The sequence below is a fragment of the Desmodus rotundus genome, chromosome 7 (assembly GCF_022682495.2).
Source record: "Desmodus rotundus isolate HL8 chromosome 7, HLdesRot8A.1, whole genome shotgun sequence".
In the NCBI taxonomy this organism is placed as follows: Eukaryota; Metazoa; Chordata; class Mammalia; order Chiroptera; family Phyllostomidae; genus Desmodus; species Desmodus rotundus.
Genome location: NC_071393.1, coordinates 27,485,214 through 27,511,697, shown reverse-complemented (window position 1 = coordinate 27,511,697; position 26,484 = coordinate 27,485,214). Strand labels below are relative to the sequence as shown.

The 26,484-nt window shown below is 45.1% G+C and overlaps 1 protein-coding gene across 4 annotated transcripts in view; it reads left to right on the top strand.

Moving 5' to 3' along the window:
- OPCML (opioid binding protein/cell adhesion molecule like) overlaps positions 1-26,484 on the top strand; it is a 1,085,685-nt gene that overhangs the window by 1,043,623 nt on the left and 15,578 nt on the right. For all 4 annotated transcript variants that reach the window (XM_053928731.1, XM_053928729.1, XM_024557344.3 and 1 more), the window contains 3 exons: positions 18,310-18,447; positions 18,860-18,980; positions 19,444-19,595. In XM_053928731.1, the coding sequence (XP_053784706.1) occupies positions 18,310-18,447; positions 18,860-18,980; positions 19,444-19,595 (411 nt within the window). The remainder of the gene's footprint in view (positions 1-18,309; positions 18,448-18,859; positions 18,981-19,443; positions 19,596-26,484) is intronic.

The window sequence follows — 26,484 nt, the reverse complement described above, 5'->3', positions numbered from 1 at the left end:
AATGTAGGGCGACCATGTAATGTATTGTGGGCACTGAGATGCTTTTGGGAATGAAAGATGTGATATTCTTCCACCTATGTCAACAATGACCACTTCTAACAGAGCAGGATGTATGTTTTTCTCAGGGATCCCTCAGGAGGGCAAATTTGAAATTTCCCCTTCGGCAGAGGGGATGTTAGGCCCTCTTTGCTTGTGTTCTGTTAAAAGTGGTTCTGACTCGCAGGAAACAATTCAGTTTGGGTCCTGTTGCAGAATACTCATGCCTCCCAATGTTTGGGTGTCTGAAGATCCCATTCCTTAGGGGTCTTAATGGAATATTCTATCAACAGTGCTATGTTCCTGGCCCTCTGACCCTGAAAAATGCAGAATAAATGGGCTTTCCCTCTAGCAGAGAGAATAGCCCTCATATCCCACTTCTGCTACTTTTCCCCTCCCAAGCCCTTGATAGAGTACCACCCATGAGAGTGGTATCCACTGTTCTAGGGGCCACACCAGAACTGAGAAGCACGGAGTAGGGGGACAACCATCACTAACTACTGGGGACTTTCCTCTGGGGAGGCAGTGACTCTGAGTTAGAACGCCACCAGCCGTAGGCTGTAAGTTGTCTCAGTACACCAGACACTCCAGGCTCATTGCTCAGCATGGGCAAGGCTCCCACCTGACGTGTGTGTGACAGAGTATGCGGTCATCTGCAGAGTAACAGGATGTTGTGGTCCACACTGAGTTTAAGGAGTTTACACCAAAGTAGAAATGAGATGAGCACGCTAGTGAGACTCCTTTTCGTGTTAGGAGTGTAGGATTTGAATCAGGCCATTTATGAACTCACTGTTATGTTTTAGGAGACAGGCTTGACCTGCAATATAGGGTTATGTGGTACGTTCTGTGATAATGGGGTTACTCTCTGTTCATGAAATTACAAATCTCACAGGAAGAGGGTGAGTCAGATGGTATATACTGGCATTGCACATGATTATTAAACTCTACTGGAAAAAAATAGACCGAAAGTCACATTGTGTCTAGGTGGTATGCATACTCACCATGTGTGGACATGACAAGTCCCTTTAAGTCATGAAGCTACTTGTGTGCTACTGTGGATTTCCCACAAGTCAGTCCAGCGGGCTTCCCACAGAGGGTTTGACTGGATGTGAGGCAGCCCCTCTCTCCTCTGCCACAGACCCCATGGAACTGGTTTCATAAAACCACAGACCCCACTTCATTTTGGGGGTAGGGGACTATCACCACATCCCCAAAGGACTTTGGTGCCAGCTCCTTCCTATCTGTGCTCTGTCTCCACCCCACGGAGGGGCTGTTCCTATGAGGTAGCGGAAGAGGTAATGGGGCGTTCCCACTACAGAAGGGCCTCTCATCAGGATGATGTGGTGCTTGGTGGCTCCTGATCCCCTGAAGCCTGAGCTCAAATGGGTGGCCTCTGGCTGGAGTGAGGCCACCTGCTGGTCCTCACCCCAGCAAATCAGACTTCCAGGATCAGACTTTTATGATGAGTTCCACTGTTGCTGACCTCTCCAAGGACTTGGGCACAAATGCTGACTTACTCCGACCTTAGTTTGCAAGAGCAGGGTATGGCCTGGAGGGAGCTGGGTCTGTAGAGCTGGAAGCAGAAATGAGAGGTGACTCTAGTCATTTGGAGTCTAAAATTAGAGGCCATACAAATAAGACCAGTATGAAACGGTTTGTGCTTAGGAGGGTTCAATTCAATATTCATCGCATCACTTCTATTTACTAGTCCTGGTGTTTTAAACTAACCCGCCCCCCGAATAAACAAACAAACAAAAAACTACGCCACGTGCCGTGCTTCGCGCAGAGTAGTCATCTTTTCTTGTTAATCATGTGAAAGTGGGAAAGTGTGATGAGAAAGCAAACCATGAAAATAACTGTTGGCTCACGATTACAATTTCCCTGAGGTCATTTAACAGGGCAGAATTTTCCCCTGGAGCCAGAATCCACTAACCAAGAGCCAGAAGTAATTTTCCTCAGAAAAGCTGTAAGAGTGATAAAATAACTTACAATGTACTTTCCAGAATTTTCTTGCCTCCCCACCCCATTCATGCTGTTCCCCGCTTTGCATGCTATCCCCGCTCTGCTGTTGAAATGAAACCATTTCAAAGCCTGCTTCAAACATTACCCACTGCACATCCCAAGTGCATCTCTTGACCACTCTCCCACAACTAAATAGTATCTAATATTCCCTTTCAGTCCTGAGGAGGAGTTTAAACTCAACTCTTTATTTTCCTGCTTCTTTAAAACAAAAGCCTCAGTGATAATCATATTCTGGGTGCCTAGCAACTGCTGTAGACCCCATGACACAAAAGTCATTAACAACCCGAGGTAAGAAGCTCAGAACTGAGAATTCACAAAGCCTTGTGCCTTTTGGGAATGGGGAAAAGAGAGCCCTTCTCATTCTGTCTGGTCTTCTACAGCTTTTAGAACAAAACATACCTTCCTTAGTTTCTCAGTGGACTAGCATGCCATGTTACAAAGGGGCCAGTGGGTTGAACCCATGACAGTTTAGAGGATTGGAAGCTGATCCTCTATGGTGTAGAAATTCAGTGGAGCAGAGTTATAAAAACAGTCAGTCATGGGGATATAAAATACAGCATAGGGAATATAGTCAATAATATTATAACAATGTATGTTTCCAAATGGGTACTATACTTGTCTGGGTGGTCACTTTTTAGGTTATATAAGTATATAATCACCATGTTGTACATCTGAAACTAATATTAATATTGTATGCCAACTGTAACTGAAAAGGAAATTTTTAAGTGGCACCATAAAGATAGAAAACAAAAGAGTCAGAGAACCTTGGTACATCACTCGATTCATAGAACTTTTTACTGAGACTCATACTGTAACCCCAGCACATCAAAGGAGCACACGAAAATTCTTTTGTTTGTGCTTTTTCATTCTACACATATTTGCATGAGCTTCTGATGAGATAGGCAGTGCATTCTCTCCACCAAGACTGAAGCACCCAGATGTTCAGAGGTGTAGGTGGAGAGTCCAACAGAGTCAGCAGTCAGAGACACAACCCAGCGCCGGAGCTCCTTCGCAGCCAGGCCCTAATGCACACAGTAGTCATCATAGCACTGCTGCCGCAGAAAATAACCAGGCAATAAGGTCTGCGTTGTTTACTTATTTTTACCCATTTATCTGTTGACTCTTTGGAATGAAAGCAGCAGAGCTAAGTGTTTCTCCTTCACAGCAGGAGTGCTCGCTACCCAGGTGGCTGACCAAGGGTCTCCTTCTGTGCTCTGAGCCTCCCACAGGAACTCACCTGCTGCCTCCTCCCGTCCTCCCTGTGTCCTGCTCCCTCACATTCTCACCGATGTGGTGTCCTTGCTAATTTGACAAAGTTAACACCTGATTAATAACTGCTATGATGGAATCGTTCCTGGATGAGCTGTATCCCCCATTTATAATCTGCTAGTGATTGAAAAATTATGTTCAGTTCAGTAATAACTGATGGAAATGGTCTCTTCTTTTCTGCAGCTGATTGGCTTTGTAATTGTGATTTAATAATGTAAAGATCACTTGTTTTTCTTCTCAAGATGAGTTGCTTCTGATTTTAAACTAAAGAATCTTTAGGCTTTCTTATATCTTAGTTTCTTCTCATGAGATCACACCTGAGATGCATTCCTTTTTTTTGCTATATTTTTTCTTTAAATACACACACAGCACCCCCCCACACACACACTTTGAACACTTTGAATCAATGGTTGGAAGGCAAATATTATTTTTTTAACCAGCTATTGATTATCAAATATTAAAACTAACACTTTTTCTAATCCATTTCTAATCCATTTATTTTTACGTGGGATGAAACAGGAGGCCCAGAATGGTTAAGTAACTTACTCAAATGCACGTAGTTAGACCTGGCTCATGGACCTAGGATCATGCTTTTCTCTGTGAAAAGCCAAGTTTGAAAAGAATGTGTGTGATATGTGATTTGTAATAAGAAATATCTGTTTGGTCTTTATTCAGTTTCTGACACCCAGCTCTTCAAACTCTTGGAATTTCCTGTGATGTTGTAAGGAAAAGTATCTTTTCTTATGTTAATAATGTGACTTTTGGAAAGCACCTAAGGATGGAGGCTGGTTGCCAGGGGAACCAATTATGTGATTAGAGATTTGCCTTCCAACCATTGGAAGTCTCCTGGGATGGGGTGGGAGAGAGACTGACCATGGAGTTCCATCACCAATAGCCAAGGACTTACCGTATTTTTCGGACTATAAGGTGCAACAGACCATAAGACGTACCTAGGAGGAAAATAGGAAAAAAACCCACTCCACCACCGCTCCCCTCCCCAGCAAGCCAGGTACACTACATTTGGACTATTTCCCACCCAAGTTGGGGGGTGCGTCTTATAGTCAGAAAAAAACACAGTAATCAATTAGGCTTATATAATGGAGCCTCCAATAAAAACCCAAAAGGAGAGCTTCCAGGTTGGGAAACATGTGGCTATTTGGGGAGAAAGGTGCACCTGGAGAGGGCATGGAAGTACCTGCCGTTTTCTCATACCTCACCCTGTGAATCTTTTCTATCTGGTGTTCCTGAGTGCTGTGAACCACTCCAGCAGCTTCATGAAGCCCAAGGAGGGGTCGTGGGAACCTCTAATCTATAGCCAGTGGGTCAGAAGTACCAGGGACAGCTTGGACTTGCCACTGGCATCCGAAGTGGAGGGCAGGGGCAGTCTTACAGGAACCGAGCCCTGAACCTGGGGGATCTGATACCACCTCCAGGTAGACAGCATCAGAACCGAGTTAAGTTGTTAGCTCTCCAGCTGGTGTTGAGTTCCTTATTATGGGGGGAAAACCCGCACACTGAAACTGGTGTCAGAATTTCCATGGCTCTCTGTTTTACTTCTCTATTGAGTGTTTCTCCACTGTTATGCATACATTCCATATGTAACTGTGTGTCCGTCTGTGTGTACTATGCAGAACACAATAAATAACACTGTCACTTACTTTAATTTTGTGAGTTACTACCAGTGTATGAGATCTTATAACTAAAAAACCTCTAGAGTCACACATAAGGAGAGTAAGCTCAGGGCCACACTCTGAGGTGGCTGATGCTGTCCATTCTGAACCATTCTCTTCAGAAGCTCCTTCTGTGCATCCTAGAAATGCACAAGCACCACCTGTCTACAGACCAGGCTCCAGGCACCTGCCCTGTGTGGTGTGATGTACAATAGCCTCTCCACCCTCCCCATTTTTATCCAGGATCCTTCATGCCAGGCCTGCCTTTTTGGAATCCAGGCACCCTTAACAATCTTCCTTGCTTTTCTTCCCCAGAATAGCATTGTTTGCCAAGAAGGCAGAGGTTTCATACTTCCTAAGGTAACAGAAACAAAACCGACAAACCAGTTTGAGCCAGTATAACAAAATATCTAGAAGTTCACAGGGCTTTCCTTTCTTTACAGGTAATATGTGTTAATTTTGATAGAGGTCTGCTGGGATATGTGTGGCAACGAAGCTTAGGAAGTCCAGCAAAAGCAGGCAGGGAAGGTAGCACAGCAGGGGCCTGCTGAAGGGATCTTTAGAGGCTAAAAAGCCTTTTCCTTCACATCTCATCCCAGTGTGCGAGGTGATTGCATCTTCCAGAACCTGATCCAGCCCCAAACTTCAAGGGTACAGACCGGATTCACACCTCAGGCCTTGATAAAGGCTGGTTACTGTCCAGTGACTGATGGTAAGAACTGATGATAAGAACACAGAATTGCCACGAAGCAAATCGGGGCTCTGCCACCTGGTGCCTTGACATGGGACCCAACAATTAGTATTAAAGGAAATAGGTTTTTATCAACAGGGTTTGAACCTTGGGGGTGGGGGGGCCCAAGAGCACTTGTGCTCAGAGCCCACCTTTCCCATGAGACCCAGAGCCTCCCTAGCTCCTCAAAAGGCTACAAGCCAACATCATGCCCAGAAGTTCCCCATTCCTTTATCTGCCCCTAAGCTGGTCACACAAACAGGTCTCCATCCCCTCTGCAAGGTGCAGTGTGGGTTTCAGAGTCGCCATCTTCTTGCAGCAGCTCTCTCCTTCAGGATCTGAAGTGCGCTGTTCTTAGCCTCCATGCAGTGGTTCAGGAAAACGTGTGCCGTGTTATACTGGGTCACAGTGGAGTCCAGGGAAGCACACGTCCCAAAAGAGTGGCTTCTCCATATGTCCTTCAAAGAAGCAAAAGTACCTCCTCTCTCACTGCAGACAGAATGACTTCTCCTCTTTCTCTTCCAGCTTGCCCTCATTCAAATGCTTACCCGAACCTCCTGCATGATCTCATATCTAGCCCCTCATATGATGCATCAGTGTCTGCCCTTTTTGCTAGTTCCTTACAATCTTTTACCTTCTTTTGGCTGCCATCTTTAGTCAGGGCAAAAGTTTGCAGTGATGCATGGATGTCTGTGGTGGGCATCTACCCCTGCCTCTCCTGCATGTGCCATATCCTGGCTATGTCACAAGACCCTGAATGTTCTCAGTCACATAAACAATTCACCCGGGGCAGCAGCCCTCTTCCCTTCAGGAGGTCATGGCTATTAACTTACCATTGTTATGCAAGTTATCTTAAAAGCAGTATCATTCACTCCCTCTTTCCCCCAACCAAGGATTGTGGGGGTACACTCTCTTATATACAGGGGACCCTTGCTCTGCACTCCATTACAGAATCACTATGTATTAAGCCAGAAAAGCTGTTATGGATTAAGGTGGGAAAAGAACAGTGGTTGAGAACCTACAAACCAAGGGGGGCCGATGCACTCATTTTTCAGATAAGGAAACAGAGTGAGGTGAAGTGGATTGGCTAATTAGTAGCAGAGGAAAGACCAGAACCTTGGCCTTCTAGACCTCCATTAGTTCTGAGTTCTCCAGAGTAACAGAACCAATAGCATAGAGAGAGAGAGGCAGGTAAGACAAGATGTATTTTAGGAATGGGCTCATGTTGTTATGGGGGTTAAGGAGTCCTATGATCTGCAATCTGCAAGCAAAAGACACTGGGAAGCCAGTGGTATAATTCAGTTTGAGTCTGAAGGTCTGAAAACTAGGGGAGTAGATGGTACAAGTCCCAGTTCTGAAGCCAAGGCTTCAGAGGAGGTGAGAGGAAGGTAGACACTTGTGTAAGTCCTAGGGTTTCCAGGCCCAAGAACTAGGAGCTCTGATGTCCAAGGGCAAGGGAAGATGGCTGTCCTAGCTCAATAAGAACGAGAATTTGCCCTTCCTCCAACTTTCTGTTCTATCCTTGTCCTCAGTGGACTGGATGATATCCACCCACACTGGAGAGGACAATTGGCTTTACTCACTCTACTGTTTCAAATGCTAATAGCTGCTGGAGATACCCTCACAGACACACCCAGAATTAACATTTACCAGCTATCCCTTAGCTCAGTCAAACTGACCCATAAAATAAGCCCTCACATGGTCCCTCAGATCTTGTTGGCTTTGCTCTGGTGAAGCCACAGATCAATTCTGACAGTGGAGCTGAAGGGGAGAGGCAGGGTGCAGTACCACACACTGTGCCTCTCCTACCCCTGAGGCCCCTTTCCTCGCCTCTTAGCATCTGTTCTCTGGTTGCAAGGGATTAGCAAGGTAAGCCAAACTAAGAAGGGATGTTTTTAGAGAAAGCAGGGGAGGACAGAAAGCATCATTTTCCTGCATTTAGAGTGTACCCTCAGTTCCATGAAAATGGGCCTCAAATCATCTAAGTGGGTGATTAGTTGTACCTCTAAGACATGATTCCGATCTACCCATCAAGGGGAGGAAAAAAAGCAGCTCCTTGTCAAAATCTGCATGAATAGGAGTCTTAGGAAGGAAAGGAAATAATTAATTTCTCCCATTAATACAAGACATTACCCTCAGACACAAACAGTCCTTCATACTTGTCTAAACCTCTTTCCCATCTCCGAGCAGCTACAGAACAGTGACAAATGACAGCCACCTTGAAACTGCATGGTGTCTCTATTCTTGAGCCTTCATTGTTAAGACCCCAGATACAGCAGGAGTAGCCTGGGTCAGTTTGGCAGCATGCTCACCTGAGCACAGACACCTTCCCATGTTTTTTATAGGTCAGTGATCCTGAGCTCCCGGGTTGGAAATCTGCCCATCAGCACCATGGGCATCAGACTGCCAGAACTTATGGAATTATTTAGAATTCCTGGGCATAGACTATGTTGCTAAGTTATGAAGTGTCATATGACCTTAGTGATCACCTGGCGTAATTTTTTGTTTGATAAGGAAAAAAAATGATGGAGGCTTGGATTGCTAAAATCACTTACCCCAAACCACATACCATATTAGTGGCAAAACAGGTTAGATCCCAAGTCTTCTGATCTCCAGTTGGTGGTTTTCTCCATTTATTCTTGCCATTGGCAGAGTCCTAGAAGGTCATGTGTAATGTGACTTCTATGTTGACTAGGGTAAGAAGGGAGGCTAGGAAGAGGCCTTTGGTAAGAGGTCAGCTTACTCAGAGTCTAGTTGGATGGACAGACTTGCCTAGAGGGGCAGAAGCAGCAGATGCAGAGAAACCCCTTGACAAGAAAGTTTCCAAAGGAACCTAACACCACATCAAGGGCTCCTAATCCTTTTCCCTCAGCTCCTGCTGCAGCTGAGCACGTGAGCCAAGCTCTCTACCTTTGAAGCAGCAAAGCTCTGGCCCACACACTCTGCGAAGTGTGCAGAGTCTCTGGCTGTGGCCATCCTGCCGAGAGCACTGCTTGTCTCAATGGGAGTTTTGCCTGGAAGCTAATACGTGTATTTCAAAAATATTAATGAACATTAATAATTAGCATCATTGTCATACGGCTGTGCTGTTGGGAACTACTATGGGGAGAGGATAAAAGGGAGGGAATAAAAGAAAAGGAAAGAAAGAGAGGAAGCAAGAGGAGTCAGCCTGCATCAAAGCCCCGTCTGTGGAAACTGAGCATTTCCCCAATACCCTGAAAGGCCCCAAGGCAGCCACTGAGTGCTCTGGGCCATCCAGAACATGTGGCAGGGTGCAGTTCTGCGGTCTGTCCTGCCTTGATCCCTAGAGGCCAGCTGGGGTTCCACCCCGGGGGCTGCTGTGCTGGTCCCCTCACCCCAGGTGCGCCTAGCAGCTGCTCTGGTCTGCACTCCCAGAGCACAGTGTAGCTGGTGGGCTACTTTTCCTGGAGAATAGAGCACTCAGGGCCCTTCCTGACTCTGCACCAGCAGAGTCTACATCCGAGAATCCAGTCTACGTGGGGACCAGAACACTGTCTCTCATTAGATTCAAAGGAGTGAATGGTGGGACTGTCAACACTCATTCTGGGGAAACAGGTGTCGACTGGGGTTGTCTCAGACAAATCTAATGATAAGGTCACCCTACCAATAAAACTAGCAAGGGGGCCCTTGGTATTGCTGTAGGAAAACAAAAACATTAATCCCCAGGGAAAATGAGCCATCTGCAGTTGCTATTGGAAGGAGAGCTTTAATTTTCCCCAAAGCAAGGAAGGGGTACAGTTCTTGCTGTTATGTTGCTCTGTCATTCAAAAATAATTTGAAGGTTTTGGAGACCAGCTACCCCTAACAGATTCTGACTCTCCAGGTTTGCTGTGGCCTCAAGGAGCCGACTTTACAGAAGATCCTCAGGTAATTCTGGTGTTGGATATCCCCTGACCACACTGTGGCACAGGGCATTTCTGTTTCTCCAAAATATTCTTTTATTTGAGAAATGGGCCCAGCTGACTGGTCGTCCTGCCTAGGGTGACACAGAGAAGGTCAAGTCCAGCTTTGTAAAGACACATATGAATGAAATGAAGGAAGCAGTATCTCTTTTGATGACTTGATCAAGCCTTTTTTGTTTAATTCTTGAGTTTTTTAAAGCAGTACTTTATTTAGAGTGCATTTTGCATTTTCTTTTTTAATACTAAAATAACCATGTTGGTTCAGATTGCAAATCGCAGTAAATAAAGGAGAAAACATGTAATAAATACAAAGTATTCAAATGTCCTTAATGTTTTATCAATACCTTAACTATTTAAACTCTCTGCTTTTCAAAAGTAATGATTTTTTTCTCCAACCTTTATTTATGACCTTTTGGTCTGAATTATGCGTTTCTGTTTATATTTAGGTACTTTTTAGAATGTAAATGTTAGCTACTTTTTTAATCCAAGTAGGCTACTTTGTTCTCAAATGGATTTTAGCTTCTATCCTCAGCCATTTTTCTGCCTATGTATGAAATCCCACTTTTCTGCATCCTGAATTTCTCTGTCTATCTTTGTCTCTTTATCTGTGTTTCTGTCTACCTGTCTCTTGTCTAGGTCCATCTGTCTGTCCATCTGTTTCTCTCTGTCCATTGCCTCTCTTCTTTCTCTGGCACATACTTCCGTTTAAAGGGTTTGTGCCACATCCTTGCAGGGACCCTGAGTCTTTCTGTGTAACTCACTCAGAAGCACTCCCTTTGGATTTACAGTATCATCTAGATTCTAAAAGTCTCTTGTCCTTAGTCTTCCTATATGTATAGGAAGAGACGGAGAAGAGAGGGAAGAGAGGGAGATTTTTTTTCCATCTCAGGGAGAGGGAAAAAAAGAAACTAGGTGAAACCAACCTAAACGTTTGTCACGGTGCTTTGGGAGAAGCTTCTCTGGCCCTTATGCCCTGTGCTTACGGACCTGGGCATCTCTGGCCACTGTCCCTGTGCTTGTGGACCTGGACGTCCCTGGCCACTGTGGGCAGACAAGAGCAGCAGACACTGCCTGGCCCAGCCCTGGCCCTCTTCACCTTATACACTGCCAGGTCCTCGTTTGGGGTCCCACCTGCTGACCCCATTATGGTATGCCCCTCACAGAGGCCAAGGACAGGTGACAGAGGGCCTGAGCACACTCTGAGGTGGCACAGCATTATGTACTACGGGCCCCAAATACCTTCTTGGCAGAGGAAGCCTGGGAGTCTCCAGGTGGAGCTGGCACTTGGACAGTGAAGACCAAAGGAGGTGTCATCGCAGTCATCCTTGGACACCAGTGTCCCCTGGAAAGGTTTTGGAGAATGCTAATACTGGGCCTTCATCCCAGACCAGTTCAATCTGCCTGTAAGCAGATTGGGCACAAAAGTCTATTTTTAAAGTGCTCTTTGGGGGGCTCTGATGCATCCCCTGGGAGGAGACCTCCAGGCCCTCCCTCCTAGCCTTCACTGTAGACTGGCTCCTTAGACAGCCTCTCCTACTGCCCGCATCTACCTGACAAAACCCCTTACCTCCTTTCATCTTTGACTTTACCCCTCCTCCTGATGAAAAGAGCCCAATATATCAAAATTGATCTTTCCGGACAGTCCTACTGGAGTCCTTGTCTTCTTGGGTCCTCCTCAGCTGCCCCATCCGAACACGGGAATGACTTTGGAAACTCTCCACTGCCAGGGAATGTCTTTGTGCCCCCAGCTACTGGGAGCATCATCAATGTACTCTTCCCCCAACTAGAAGTTCAGTTAACCTGCACCATAACACATTGATTTTGTCACTAGCCAACTGGCTGTCAACCCCAGGGAAGGAAGCCAGCAAGGCAGCTTGGATAAGGGTAAGTCACCCCTTTCATGGGGGAAGGTCCTTGTGGTTTCAGTCCAACAGAGGTTATCTGAGACCAAGACAAAGAGCTTCTGTCACCACCAGCAAATGAGACTTTGACCCAGAGGCTCAGTATCCAAACCAAAATGACTTCAGCACAATTCAATCGCTTGCATTAATTAAGGGAAAATGAAATAGTGGGTTTATCACACTTTTCATTAACTTCGTTGCACTGAAGGGATGCATCAGGGAGTTGGGAGCAGGCAAGGACGGAATGTACTGCTGTCCACACTCCCTGGTTTAATTAAAGAGGGGGAGCCCAGAGTTGCTTATTGCCAGCAGTGTTCTAAGGAGCGTCAAGGAGTGGGAGAGGGCAGAGACTGATGGAAAGAAGAAAGATTAGATAAGTGGAGAGGGAGAGTTTTGGAGGGTGTCCAGAGTTTCCAAGCCTCTAGCCATCGGTAGTATGAACAAATACTGTATGTTTATCTTACAGTAGATGCACAGAGAGTTCAAATAAGGAGAAAGTGTAATTCCTTCTCCGTGTGCTTGCACTTGAGACAATGGGATGACCACCACATTGGAAGCAGCTCCAACCGTACAAGGCTGGGCTAGTGTGAGCCAAATTGTCCCAAGTGTTGAAACCTTACCCCAAATTCAACTCAAGGATGTTTCTGATGTTTCAGTTCTTCAAAAGAAGGAGGCTTGTGTGCCAGCAGGTATGTGATTGAGAGAGGGCCAGGAGGTCCGTAGGAAGGAGTCAGAGACCGGGTCCCCAGCCCATGCATTTCCAGATGGCAATTTCCCCTGCACAGCCTGGGAGGAAAAGGCCCTTCTTCCATTGCAGCCACTCTTTGTCTCCCTCATGGGTGATGGGTAACTAGTGTAGTTGGAAAGGTTATTTGCTCCTGCGTCTCTTGGATCCAGGTAAGCAGGGATAAGGCCATCTTCTATAAGTGAAGGTGGCCCTCCCAGTTTTCCATCATCTTCCTGATCCTCCTCTGCTTGGGTCTGACGGGTCCTCCTTACACTGGACTCTCCAATGCAATACAGGCCTTATTCTCAGGCCCAGTTTTTGGCCTGGGACTGTGTACCCAAGTCAAGTGCACCTGCTGCACACATCTAGATACCTGCACTTTATGGGGAGAAAGGTAAGACCTCATATTAGCCTTAGATGCCAAGCAAGCCAATTGTAGGCCAGCTTGACAATGGCAAAGCCAAATCTTGATCTTTGTGGCTCATTTTATGTACGTTCTATTGACCAGAATCCTACAGAGAGAGATGGATGAGTGGCAAGATTTAGACACACATCCCCACATGAACTTCTGACAGTATCTCCCTTGCCCTCCATACCTTCAGGGTACAAAGCAGTGGGGAAGGGACTGCTTCAGACAGTTCCTTTCCATGCCCTTATCTTGCTCCTGACCTCTAGGGCATGATGTCCAGCAAATACATAACAAGTCAGCCAAACCACACTTCTTCTAAACATGGTGCACTCCTTGCAGGAGTAAAATTTCAGTTCCTTGGTAGCTTGAAAGACTATGTAGCTTTGGTGTGTGGGCAAGAAGCTATTTTCACAGATGGGTCAAAAAGCCCAGGTGTGACCTAACTGGTCAGAAGCATGGACCTGATCATGTGGACATTTGATTCTAACTTTGCCCGTTCAGTATTAATAATGATCATCTATAACAACCCCTCTGTTGGGCAGTAGGGAAACTTCTTTCCTTGCTTTTCCAGAAATCCCACCATTTGAGCCAGATGGACTCCTGGGATGCCCACCTCTCCCCACTTCCACAGCTTTACTTCTGGAGGCTGGTTTTCTCCTCTGACTCTCTTGCACATCCAAGTTCTCATTCCTCTGGCCTTTATTCCCCATGCCTCCTCTTTCCTGTGTAGATGCCTCCTCAAACCCTTGCCCTTTCCTCTCTGCTCTCATCTTCCTCCTGCTCTTCCCTGTGGCACCAGCTCCCAGGCATGTGCCACTGTGAGTCACCTCCTGACAGGTCTCATGGCTAAAGCTGTACCAGGGGCTGGCAGTTAACCTTACAAAGGAACTTAAGTCGAGCAGCAGCTGTCCATGGCTCATGAGAAGGGACAGTGACTAGGAGGCAACTTTTAGTTACCTCAAGGGTTTGTAGGCAGGGTTTCCCTTGATAGGAAGATGATTTTTGAACTATGCAAATAATCTAGCAAAGAAATAGGCCACCCCCTGAAGTCATCCCTAGGAATATTCACACAGAGGGAAAGATATTCTGTGAGGGACAATAATCCAAAAAAAGTGGAAGTCTAAAGTGTTTGACACCTGTCACCCTTTCAACTCCATAATTCTAAGGAATTGGCTAAGACCAAAGAAGAAAAAATTGGACATAAGAGTGATGGCCAAGATATAGCTGATATGGAAGAGTAGGTTGTAAAGGGGGAGAGAACTGGGTCAAGAAGCTTCCAGAATTTACTCTGGATTTTTCATTTGATCTCTTCATCCCCAAATGTTTAGATTTTGTTCAGCTCTAATACATCTTTCTGATCCACTATACCTCACTTGAGGGAGCTAAAAACAATTATGTAAAACATTGAGCTCAGGGGCAGAAAAATGTAAACTGCTCCAGTTTGGGGCTTATGAAACTGTGCACTGTCCAGGCTCAAGGACCTTTCCTTCCACACCATCTCCATCCCACACTCATCATCTAACTCCCCTCTTCTGTCCTGAGGGTTATGAGCAAATAGCTGCAAGTGATGTCAGGGATAGTGGGCTGCACCAGATCCTTCCCCTGAGACACTTTCTCTGCTCCTCCGTTTCCAAGATGGAGAAGACCCTGCTTAGCCACAGCTTGTTCTTTGCTTTCTGTGACTGTGTTAAGTCAGAACACAGTCCCTGCAGAAGAAGCTCCCTGGTGCCCACAGAATCCTGGGGCTTAGTCACTCCATCCCCAGGTGTGTGTTCTGCATAGGAAGGGTCCTGGACCAGGGACCTCCCACATCCTTGATAAATGGTCTTGTTTGTATCCTTGCAGATCTTAATCTCGCTAATACAATGAATTGAACTTATCTTCTTCAAAGTGCTCCTCATGAAATGAATAACCCCTGTGGTTTTTTTTTTGAAAACCAATACATTTCTGCCAGTGCTTCCAAATCCACTTCCCTTTGCTCACACTCATGTTATATGGGGCCGTCTGAACGCACGGGGCAGGTTGATAACACCTCTGTGTTAGCAGCTTGTTTCAGGACATTTCACCACTAAGCAAAACTATGGGGCAGACTGGGAGCTCCTGTTTTCATACACCTTGTCAGGGAAAATATTATAGTCTTGTAGCTTATCTTTTCTAAAATCCCTTCTGAATGTGTCTTCAGAATGTTTCAAACGGCACCCAGACCATCTTGCCTGCACCTGCCTTTCTTTCTGTCCTCACTCCAGTCCGTCCCTCCTCCTCCTTCCTTTCCTGTTCCCAGTCCCTATTCCTCCCTACTCCCATTCCCCTCTGTTTGCCTCCACAGTCAGCAGTTTGGCTTCCTGGCAGCTACAAAGAGGATTGACACGTTTGCCCCCTTCTCTGTAGCATGGAATCAGGATTTTACCTTGCCACCAGAACTGGACAAGGCAGGGAAAGCATTAAACTCGTTGTGTTCCTGGGTCTCCAGGAGTTTAGCAACCTATATGTGTTCTGCTTTACAAATCTCACCCAGTATTCAAAGTGGTTAAGAAAATAGCATCTCATCACCTTCAGCTGGCTTGAGATAGGGAGGAGCATCAACATCTGCTTCCTGTTTTTTAGCAAAGGAACTGTGTTGGCAGTATGCATGTTTTGAAGTAGGATTGAAAAGTTAGTTTTAAGGGTCCAGATACTCAGCCTTGATGGATCCTACAGAGCCCTGTCCTCCAAAGAGAAGGTGTCCTTTGAGACACTGCTCCACAGAAACCTTAGCATGAGAGGCACTCAGTGGCCTTTGCTGACCTCCTGGCCACTTCGCAGGCCCAGACAGTTATAAACATGTGGGTGAGAGGGAGCCAAGAGCAGCACTTGGGATTGCCGTTGCTTCACCTCTTAGAGTATGGGCCTCAGACCCGCAGCACAGGAATTCTTGGGCACTTGTTAGGGATACAGAATTCCAGACCTCACTCTCAGCCTACTGAATCAGATGTATACATTTAAGTCCCAGAAAAATTTATGTGCAAATTAAAATCTGAGAAGCACACACTTTATGGTACACACTTGACAAATTCATTTTCTCATTTAATGAGGTAGTATTATCCATCGTAATGATCCCCATTTTACATGAAATGCTCTCCTCCTTCCTTCCTTTTTTGCTGTCATATCTCCGTCTCATAAAAACAGCACTACAGATAACAAAGATAAATCCCACATTCCGGACCGTGGCAGTTTGTCCTATAATTCCCCCCACAACCCAGAACCATCCTACTCATGCAAATGCAGAGCATCACTCGTGATCCTAACACACTGGTTTCTGCCTTCTTTGAAGGAATCCCTTCCCTTTGTGCAGCCAACACTCCTACATCGGCCAGCACTCATCCACCTTTACCAGGGGCTTTAAGACATCTGTCTGGTCTACACCACACAACACAGTATGGTCTATCCCATTCTCTCCAAGGAAAGGGGTCAGTGACCCTGCCTGAAGCACCCACCAGTCCCAATGAACATTGCTCATTTGTTTGGTTAAATGTAGTGGAGTTTAATTACCTGTGGCAAATACACTGAAGTACATTTTGAAAGAATAATGGAGTCGTTGAAGTAGAAAGCCAGACTTCCTATCCTGCCATGTTTATTCATTGCAGAAAAGGTTCAGTACAATGAATCTGGAAAGTCATTTTGGTGTATTTGATTTCATTGCTGTTTAACCCTTATAAATACTTAGACTGGTCAACCTGCATCATTTGAACAAGTGAGATGATATTCAAATTCATTAGAATTCCTGAAATAAGTGACGTCAAAATCTTCAGGAAGGATGACATGAACTAACCTGAATGATCACAGAGGTCTGTGACCAGCACATCACTCTGAGATCCCAGCAAGTAAGGCCATGTCCCCAAGCCCCAGGAGTATCTTCCTTGAAATTTTCTAAGTTTCTCTCTGGTGCCTGAGTACAGCCTAGGCCAGCAGTAACATTCAGGAGAGACAGTCACATTTGAGACTGGGAGTTTGGACCTGTGTCAGACCCCATTCCTCCCCTTCAGATCACATTTCCAACCTCTACCCTCAGCCACTCCTCACACGCTTTCAACCCAATTCCTTAGGGTTACAAAACTCACACCTATGGGCTGGTCCTGGGGTCCTGTCAACAGGTCCAAGTTCCAAGAGGGTAGACTGGTAAAAGGATGACTTCTGCTGGCCAGTGCAAGATTTATTGAATGGGACTGCACGTGGTTGGGCTACCAGGATGGTATTAATTTCAGGTGACTCAAATGTTTATATCGAGAGGGGCTCTGCACCATCTATGAATTGCCTCGGTAACCAGCACCCAGACACTGATGGCAGAGCCTGGGCGAGCATGACCTGGGGTAGGGGATGGAGGCAAGGATGCCTGCAAGAGGTGACAAACAAGTTTAGGGAAATGGGCAGAGTGGGTGGAAACTGCCCAAGGCTCAGACTTGGAGCAAACAGGATGTCGAAACACCTGCTTCCCTCCCTCCACCCACCAGCACAGCCCCTGGGCACACCATATCCTCCTGTTCCCACCCATGATGGACCCCAACTTAGTTGACTGAGCACCCATTGGATAAGAATATGCTTCTACAGAGGTGTGAAGAAGGTTATGATGAGTTTTGTGCAGTCCTGAAAACTAATTTCCTCTAACTCCTAGAGCAAGGGAAGGAATCAGGCAGCAGGCCTCTAAGAAACACGAATGGCTGTACGTCCTCCTAGGCTTTTGTGTGAGCTGTGTTTTCACTGGAGCCTGGTCCTTTGACAGAACTTAGAATATTTGCATTTGAGACGGAGGCCATGGGGCAAGGAATAAGGCAGAGGAGCCAGGTAAAAAGATCATGTAAGGGAGACTGCAAGCAATGTAAATTTTGCAGTCCCAGAATATTTTGAATCATGAAATGCAAGTTTCATAAGTGCCTGAGAATAAAGCCTCCAGAATGCTCCACAAAGTCAGCTACTAAATCCATGAGTGTGTTCTAGTAACCATGGATCCATCCTTTGGGGCTGTCATATTTATTTTAGGTTGGCAAAAGTTTATTGAGCACCTACTACAAAGCAGCCACAAAGTCCTTTCTTATTCATTCATTCTTCACTTTATCTTCTGCACAGTTTGAAACCAAGCCAACTGTTTATTTGTATTAAAATATTAAGTGGTCACTTATTTGTTTTACATGTAGTAGTAGTTTGTATTCTGTACTCAAAAGCATTTCTGCATAGTGAAAATTAAGATGGCCATACTAACATATCCTAAAGTTATTCTTATAGTTTTTATTATATTATTGATCATTATAATTCTATTTAAAATATCAAAGTTTAGTAATGTGCTGTGGTATTTCACATGTACTCTCTTAGTTTATCCTGATAATAATCATATAAGAAAAATGATATCTTCTTATCAGATGTTCTAAAATTAGAGTTGGACAAAAACACATTGATTCAAGACTCAAGCAAAAAAATTCTGTTTTCAAATGCCACCTTCTTGGTCCAACATTGTGTTTTATAATCTTGATATCCAAATCCCATTTCTACAGCTTTTTATATCCCTTCTCCTACAAGTTCTGGCTGTGAGCATAGCTCTGTCCCTGGTTTCCCAGGTTCATGACTGTTTTCTGTCTGTTTATTTTCCCCCAGAAGGCCAGGGCTTTGTGAGTGAGGATGAATACCTGGAAATCTCCAACATCAAGCGTGACCAGTCTGGGGAGTATGAATGCAGCGCCTTGAATGACGTTGCTGCACCTGATGTGCGGAAAGTCAAAATCACTGTAAACTGTGAGTTGGCCCACTGTCAGGGCGTTCCAGGGGGAAAGATGGAATAGGGATCAAGGGAACAAGCTGGCACTGGCAATGCCATTTTCTGATGGACTCAAGTTGTTTCCCACAGGAAGACACTTGATCAGATTTGTGCCCCATCTCTGTCTACGTTGCCATTTGCCCTCGAGTCTTCCTGTGACTGTCACAGCTTTTAGCTAATGGGGAGAATTGTTAGTTTTGGATTGGTTTGAAGTCCTAAAGAAGACACTGGGGTAAATGCAACATCTTCAAGCACGATTTTATTTTTTTCTAAAATAGATGGTTATGTTGCTGGGGAGGTAGGGTGTCATAAGAAATCCATTTGCACCACAGGTGGCTGAATGTGCTTTTCATCTTTTTCAAGGAATCACTTTGCCTTTTCCTCCCACAGACCCTCCCTATATCTCAAAAGCCAAGAACTCTGGTGTCTCAGTTGGTCAGAAGGGCATCTTGAGCTGTGAAGCCTCTGCTGTGCCTACAGCTGAATTCCAGTGGTTCAAAGAAGATACCAGGTACCTTGAAAATGGAAATGGGGGACGTCTGAAGCAGAACTGATGGATCATTTCCCACAAGGAGGGAGAATGATAAAGTAAAGGAGAAAGCTATGGCAAAACCAAAATAAATTACAGCCTTCTTTATAATAGTAGGCTTTTAGAACCAGAAACAAGAACAAAAAAATAAGTGGAGGAAGCTGGGAAATGAGCAAAATGAATTTGCTTTGTTTCAGACCTTTGGAGATTAGTTGTACACATGGCAGAAGCCCGTGAGTGTAGGCTTTGGAACGGGAGCATCCTTCTCTTGTTCCTCCTGATGGAAGATGTAGTGTTTATGGTTTGAATTGCAGGAACTGAGCTGGTTAGAGGGAAGGGTTTCTGTGAAGATTAAGCTATGGTATATTGGAGTTCTCCCAGCATCTCCTGTCTGCTGTTTTACTCTGTTTGGAGAACCAGACCAGCACTGCCTTCTCTGTTGCAGGCTAGCGACTGGCTTGGATGGCGTGAGGATTGAGAATAAAGGGCGCATATCCACTCTGACTTTCTTCAATGTTTCAGAAAAGGATTATGGGAACTACACTTGTGTGGCTACAAACAAGCTTGGGAACACCAATGCCAGCATCACACTGTATGGTGAGTGCAGGAAGCCTGGATACAGTGGGCTCAGCCATGTGAGGGGCTCGAGGGACTCAAGAGGGAGGAAGGCATGATCTGCTTGGCCTGTGTCCATCCATGCTGCTCAGCCCACCACCCTTAGACACAAAATGCTTCTCCCTGTCATTCTCCTAGCATGTGACACCATGGTGTTTACAAGGTAATTGATCTCTCCTGGTCTGCTGAAAGGCAAGGTTTGCACCTTGCAAAAGGGGTAAACCCAAATATGAACCAAGTTGAAGGCTGTTTGCCATAAAGAAAATAGAACCATGGGACAGTACAATTGTAGTACTATGCACAGGTCTAGTAGGTAAAATAGACATAATTTTCAGGTAATTTCTACAGTAAGAGTCTATGATGCTGGAAGGTTATATTTATAGTTTTAAACCAAGTCAACTGCTGCCATCATGATTCTCATGTGGATGCCATGTCATGCTCCCATTCATTGGAATGACTGGAGCAGTCCTCTGAGACCCCGTCAAGAGGACTGTTCTGTCCCCAGCTGGAGCATCAGAGCTGCCTCTGGAGGTCTTTCTCTCCCATGTGGGTGGAGACAACAGAGCCATGGCGGCCTCCCTTGGAAGCCCTATCCTTCTCTCACTAAAACTTCCCACCCTGCTGTGTCCATCTTCTTGTGCAACATTGTACACCATGGGCCGGGGCCAGCTTGTTGTGAGATTTCTTGTGTGTATGTATTTGTTTATTCGCTGAGATTCGGTTAGAGGGAAGCATCTGGTGAGTAGAATGCAAAGGTATTCATTTTCCCATGTGCACATCAGACCCTGAACAAGCTTTCGGCATTGACATGAACTAAACTGTGTCCACCAACCATCTGAAATGTGTGATCTATGTCTTTTGTTTTCTCTCTGCATTGTGTGTGCATTGTGCTGTGTGTGTCTTAGAAATAAGCCCCTCATCAGCAGTGGCAGGTGGGTACAGCATGTTCCTTCCTTCCTCTGCCTGCCTGAATGCCTATGCTTTTGAAATTAAGACTACTTCAAAGATAGGCTTGCCTGCTCCACCTCCCTGATTGATTTCTCCTTAGTAGATAGACCTCAGGGATTTGGTTTGTACAGTTTAAGTAGTGAGCATGTAGAATATGATGGCTTTTACATGCACACATATGAAATACCATTATATGCTTCACAGGAATGATTTTTTCCCCAAACAATGCACTTATACTTGGTGGCCTTTAAAAGGGATGAGCACTTTGCTATTTCTGTACACAGCAGCACCAAGAGGAACCCAGCCCAGAGTCCATTATTGTCTCCATGGGGAAGTCACCTGAGAATGAATGTTTTATATGTTCAGCCCAAGGGAAAGAGGGCTAAAGAGTTAATTCTAAAGTTTTCATTTTAATTAGAAGCACTTGGAGTCCTTAAAAGTAATAATAATATGTACTGATATGTACTGATTTCTAGACAGCATGTTAGTACTGCACAAGATAGGTTATTAACCCCATTTTATACATGAGTCAAAAGGGGGACCAAAGAAGTTAAGTAACATTGAAGTACACATAGCTAGTGAGTAGACATTGGCTGAGCCTCAAACTGGGCCCTTCATCAGATACCGCAGTGTTTACCCAGAGGATAACCAGACTGAGACACATGCACACACTCATACATGGAGATGAAGCAGCAGGCGGTGCTCAGCTCTACTTCCAGAGGTAGAAGTCTTGCAGCCCTACTTTTCTTTGATCACTTGCAGCCATATAAAAGTGGTAACTTTTTAATTTCCCAGACCTGGAGGCAGCTATGCACGTGTCACTTCTCACAGCTCTGGATCCAGGACAATCACAGGCCACTAGTACTGCCCACACCTTGGTATCTATGACTGTCCATCCCTTGGTCTTGATAAAACCAAAAGGAAAGCATGGGTTTGGGGTGCTGCTCAGCCACTGACCCTGCTATCGCTCCATCAGTTGGTGGGGTTGTCAGTGGCAGGCAACATGGCAACTGAAGAAACCTAGGATTGATAAATAGATCATCCAGGTTTAGTCCCTCTTTATCATTAACTAAGGAGAGAGGTGTGTCAGAGCAGATGACAACAGCAGATATGTAGGCTAAGACTATATTAGCCTGCTGAGGCCGCCACAAAAAATGTCATAGGCCAGTGCCTTAAACAACAGAAATTTATTTTCTCAGAGTTTGGAGGCCAGCAGTCCAAGATCAGGAAGATCCATTACCTGTTTTTGATGAGGGCTCTCTTCCTGGCTTGTAGATGACTACTTTGTTCTCTCCTGCCTTTCCTCTGAGCATCCGTGGGGAGAAAGAGGTAGAAAGTTAGAGATGGAGCTGGAGATAGAGAGAGAGGAAGAGAGAGAGAAAGGGGGAGAGGGAGAGAGAGAGATCACTCTCTGCTGTGTCTTATTGGGACACTGATCCTATTGAATCAGAGACCTACCCTTATCACCTCATTCAACCTTAATACTTTTATTTTAGTCTTCATTTCCAAACACACATGGGGGAGTTAGGGCTTCAACATATAAATTAGGGGCGCACAATTCAGTCCACTGGGAAGATAGAGCTTTATTTCCCAATTTGGCTGACCACTTGCCAGCTAGTTAATGTTGCTGAGCCCTACTTTCCCCATGTATGCCATTGGGATATTAATACCTGCCTTAAAAGGCTAGTGAGAGTACTAAACAAGGTTATACGTAAATATACACATATATATTTCCACAAGTGCTCTGTTTAGATATGTGGTTTTGACAACTCTCAAAGACTACAGACCTCAGTTTACTCAGCTGAAGTTGGGATACTGCTTCCTGGCCTGCTGACTGCCATTGCAAATTATCGTTAATATCATGTTCATCACAGAGGTATGGCAAACTGAAGATATAAATGTAAGGCACTATAATTAACACTGGTAATGCTTTCCATGAGACAGCCCATCTTATCACTGCTTCTCTTGTGGCTGCCAGAATTATCACTCAGCTGGACTTGTTCTTGCCTTTCTTCCAGAGTCTCCCATTCACTTTCACTACAGCACCATCGATCCCCATAACTCAGCCTACCTTGCTTCAGTCATTTAGTGTCCACTCACCGTTCAGCATCCCTTCCTAAGGAAGCCTTCCCTGACCTCTAAGAGCAGGTCAGTCCCCCCACTATACACCCTCTCATATAACACTTCTAAATGCTGCACTCAACACAGTGTATCTTCTAGCATTCATTCAACAAACATCCATCAAGACCACCGATGAGCGAGGCTGTTCTGAGGGAGGAGGATACAACAGTGACACAACAGATAGATGCCTTGTCTCTACACTTCTCTTTCTAGTTGCAATGCTATTTTTGTTGCATTTATTTAATTTGTATTTTATCAAATACCTTTTTCTCCTTCAGCTTATGTGCTCCACAAACATAGGGACTTTGTCTGGTTTGATCCTTAAAACATAACATAGTAGCCAGTCAGGAGATTTTTGCTGAATGAATGTATGAATGAATGAATATATGTGGAGATCAGGGGTTGTGTTGGTGATACCAGGGACAGGATTTCAGCTGTGAGGAATAAAATGTGACAGAACAGAATAGGGCCTATGAGTCCCAGAGCCTCTTTGAAGCCAGATTCTGCTGCTCACTCTGAGTGGCTTTGGGAAAGACAATCTCAGTGTGCACTGGGTTTTTCATCAGTGAAAGCATTTGAATAAGATGTTCCCCATGGTCTACAAACACTAATTCCCTGATACTATGCTTGAGTGGCAATAGCTTCAACACCAGATTAAAGTGATATTGTCCACTTGACAAACCCTTTCCAATGTCCGTGAATGTTCTCTCTAGTCTCATAATCGTGGCTAAGTAGTACTAACCCTTACTGCCTATGGGGCCACTAGACTAAGCATTCTACATGCTTTATCTTGTAATGACTTTAGGAAGTAAATACTATATTTATCCCAGTTTTACAGAGGAGGAATTTGAGAGGTTAGGCAGATTGTTCAGCTCACACTGGCTTATAAGTACTTGACACGGAATTTAGCCTATGCATTCTGGTTCCAGTTTCTCAGCTGTTTCTACTATTCCATTACAACTCACAATACTGGGCAATCCATCACAGATCTTGGCGAATGTCATTCTAGATGGAACCCCACATTAACAATAAGCCTTCTCAGACCCTTTTCCCACACCAACATCTCCCCTCCTCTACCTTAACATAAATATATTATTTTAAAGGACAATTTTTACATTTGCAACCCATAAACACATATCTCCCAAATACGTAACACACATACCACATTCCCAAGCATGCATCAGTGGTTGCCCTCAAAGACTGTTAAGTTTCTTTTTTGGAGACCCTTTTGATTTTGCACTGTGCTTCCATAACAACCCACACTCATACAACCTGAGCCCCCCTGTTCCATGGTTACCTATGAATGCAGATGGCAGAAGACTTGCCTTGGGGTGATGAACGCACAATGCAGTATACAGATGATGTGGAATGGTACACCTGAAACCTGTGTAATTTTATTGGCCAATGTCACACTAATATATTCCATTAAAAATCAAGAACAAAATATATATATATAAGAACAGAACAAGATGGACTCTCGGCTTACTTTCAGCTTTCTTAATCTCTGTTCTGAATTGAAAAAAAACAGTGGGAATATGGGGTAAGCAACAGATTTCCAAACCTATCATCCTTAACCTTAGAAATGGTGACAAGTTCCCTGTATCAAAGAGGCTGGCTCTAAGCATATATAAGCTTTATCAAGAGAATGCAGCCATTTGGAGGTCCACCAGGAGCTCTGGCACCTTGAGGTGCATCAGCCTGTAGGCGGCAGGGCAGTGGCCAGGCTCAGGCCGCTGGCCACCACTCTGTCCCACTCACAAGTCATTCACTTCCCCTCAGCTGGCCAATTCATGTTGCCACCAATGGGTCTTGAGCAAGAGACCCCACCCCCCTGTCCTTAGAGTGAAAAGAGGGAAGATTTTGAATCTGATGCTATTGGGCACTGTGGAGCATGTGATGAGCTTATTCAGCCATATAAATGCTTGGATTACTGCAACTGGCAGGGAGAGGGGCAGGGGATACAAACACAGCCAGAAAGGAAGGGGTGTGCTGCAGAGAGAAAAATGGATTCCTTACATTTTATCTGTGAAATCACAGTAATACAAATTAGTGACATTGAGAGTTAAGTATCAGGAATAGGGACAACTCACAGCAATCTTGTCATTGCAAATGAAAATAACAAAATGCTCCAGTTAAGGCAACATCTGGGCTCTGAATCTTTTCCTTAGGCAAAGCTTCAGCCACTCAGAACAGAACAACTACAGCCTACCTCAAAGCCCCTGGAAACTGAGGACAGAATCTGTATTTCTTTTGCTAAAGGCCATTCCTCCAGAATAAATGTACATGTGTGGCTGGCTCTTCAAACAAGATTTTCTTCAACTAGAAGTAGCACTGACCAGCTTCTCTCATCTTTTAACTTTGGCTGACCCCCCATCCGCAGTGCACCCCACTGGTACTTGTGGCAAAGGTATCTTTATACCTCCCACCTCCACCCTGACACATTCCTGCCTCTATCCTAACAAGATCTCCAAACAACCACACCTGTCCCTACATGGCTTCAGGTTATACCCGAGGAGTCTGAAGATCCTCTTGAGTATGCTGTCCTTGAACTATCCTCTATTGCTTTTTCCCTTTTCCCTCAAACCTCCAAAAAGGAGACTCCATGCTGGCGTCTCCATTTCCTTTTATCACCTTTCACACCTCAGCCTACCATGCTCTGATCCCTCCTAATCCCCAGCCCCACCTCAGCTTCGGACCTCCCATTGGCCTCCAACATACCCCTTCTGGCTTCTGTGATAAGATCAGAGGTTGGCTTGTTTCTTACCAGTATTTTAGTCTGATTCTGCCTCATAAGTCCACTCAGGCACTGTATTACAATGAGAAGAGAAGGAGGCCTCCATGTCTTCCAGCACCTTATAGAGTAACATCTTAGACTGCTTTACACTCCCTTCAGGTGCTTGAAAATGCACATTCATGGGCCTTGTCCAGACCTAGTAAACCAAAATCTCCAGGGACGGTCATGAGAGTGTGCTTTTTAAGCAAGGTCTCCCAAGAGATCTTTGACACACGGAAGATCGATAGCCTCTGTGCAGTAGTCAGAAGCTCCCAAATCTGTATCTTTAGTGTTCTCCATATGTCTGAGCTACAAACCACCCTCCTTACCTAAACAAACATTCCATGGCATCTCAACCTCAAGCTTCCTCTCCTAGGCCTCACTCCCCCTTGAATGTACACTTATTCTTTTCACCTGTACTCTCTTACCAGAATCTCAACAGACATTGTGACGTCCTTGTCACCCCATACACCTGTTTGCCAGTGAGTTCTAGTGAGCAGGGCACAGTCTTTTCCCTGGGCTGCCCATTCTTGATTCTGTTCTCACTTACACAGTGGCACGTTCCTGCCCTGAACAATTATAATTTCTCTTACCGGTTCCCTCGCCTTTGGTCATCCCTCTCCAATCTGCCATTGCAGGGACAAGTAAGCTTTTCAAAACTCAGAATGAAGCTATTCACACCATGCTGAAACTACCTACCAGAAAGCATGGCCTGGAGGGCTGTTCTTGCTCTGGGATCCACCTACCCTTACAGCTTTTGGTTCCCCTGCTGCCTCTGCGCTCCCATTGGGCTAGACCACCCTGTGCCTCACATCAGATCCCATGACACATTGAGCCTTTGTCTATGCTGCTGGGCCTCTTCTCATCCACCTGTCCATTCAGGTTGAGGTACAAAGAGAAACAAACAAGTATATAGACAATGGCAATAGAATAATAGAATATAATAAGTGCTGTGCCAGAGGCATAAAAAAACTACTAGCTATTAAATGTCAGCCAGACCTAGTTTTAGACAGCTGAGAACCAGCCCTT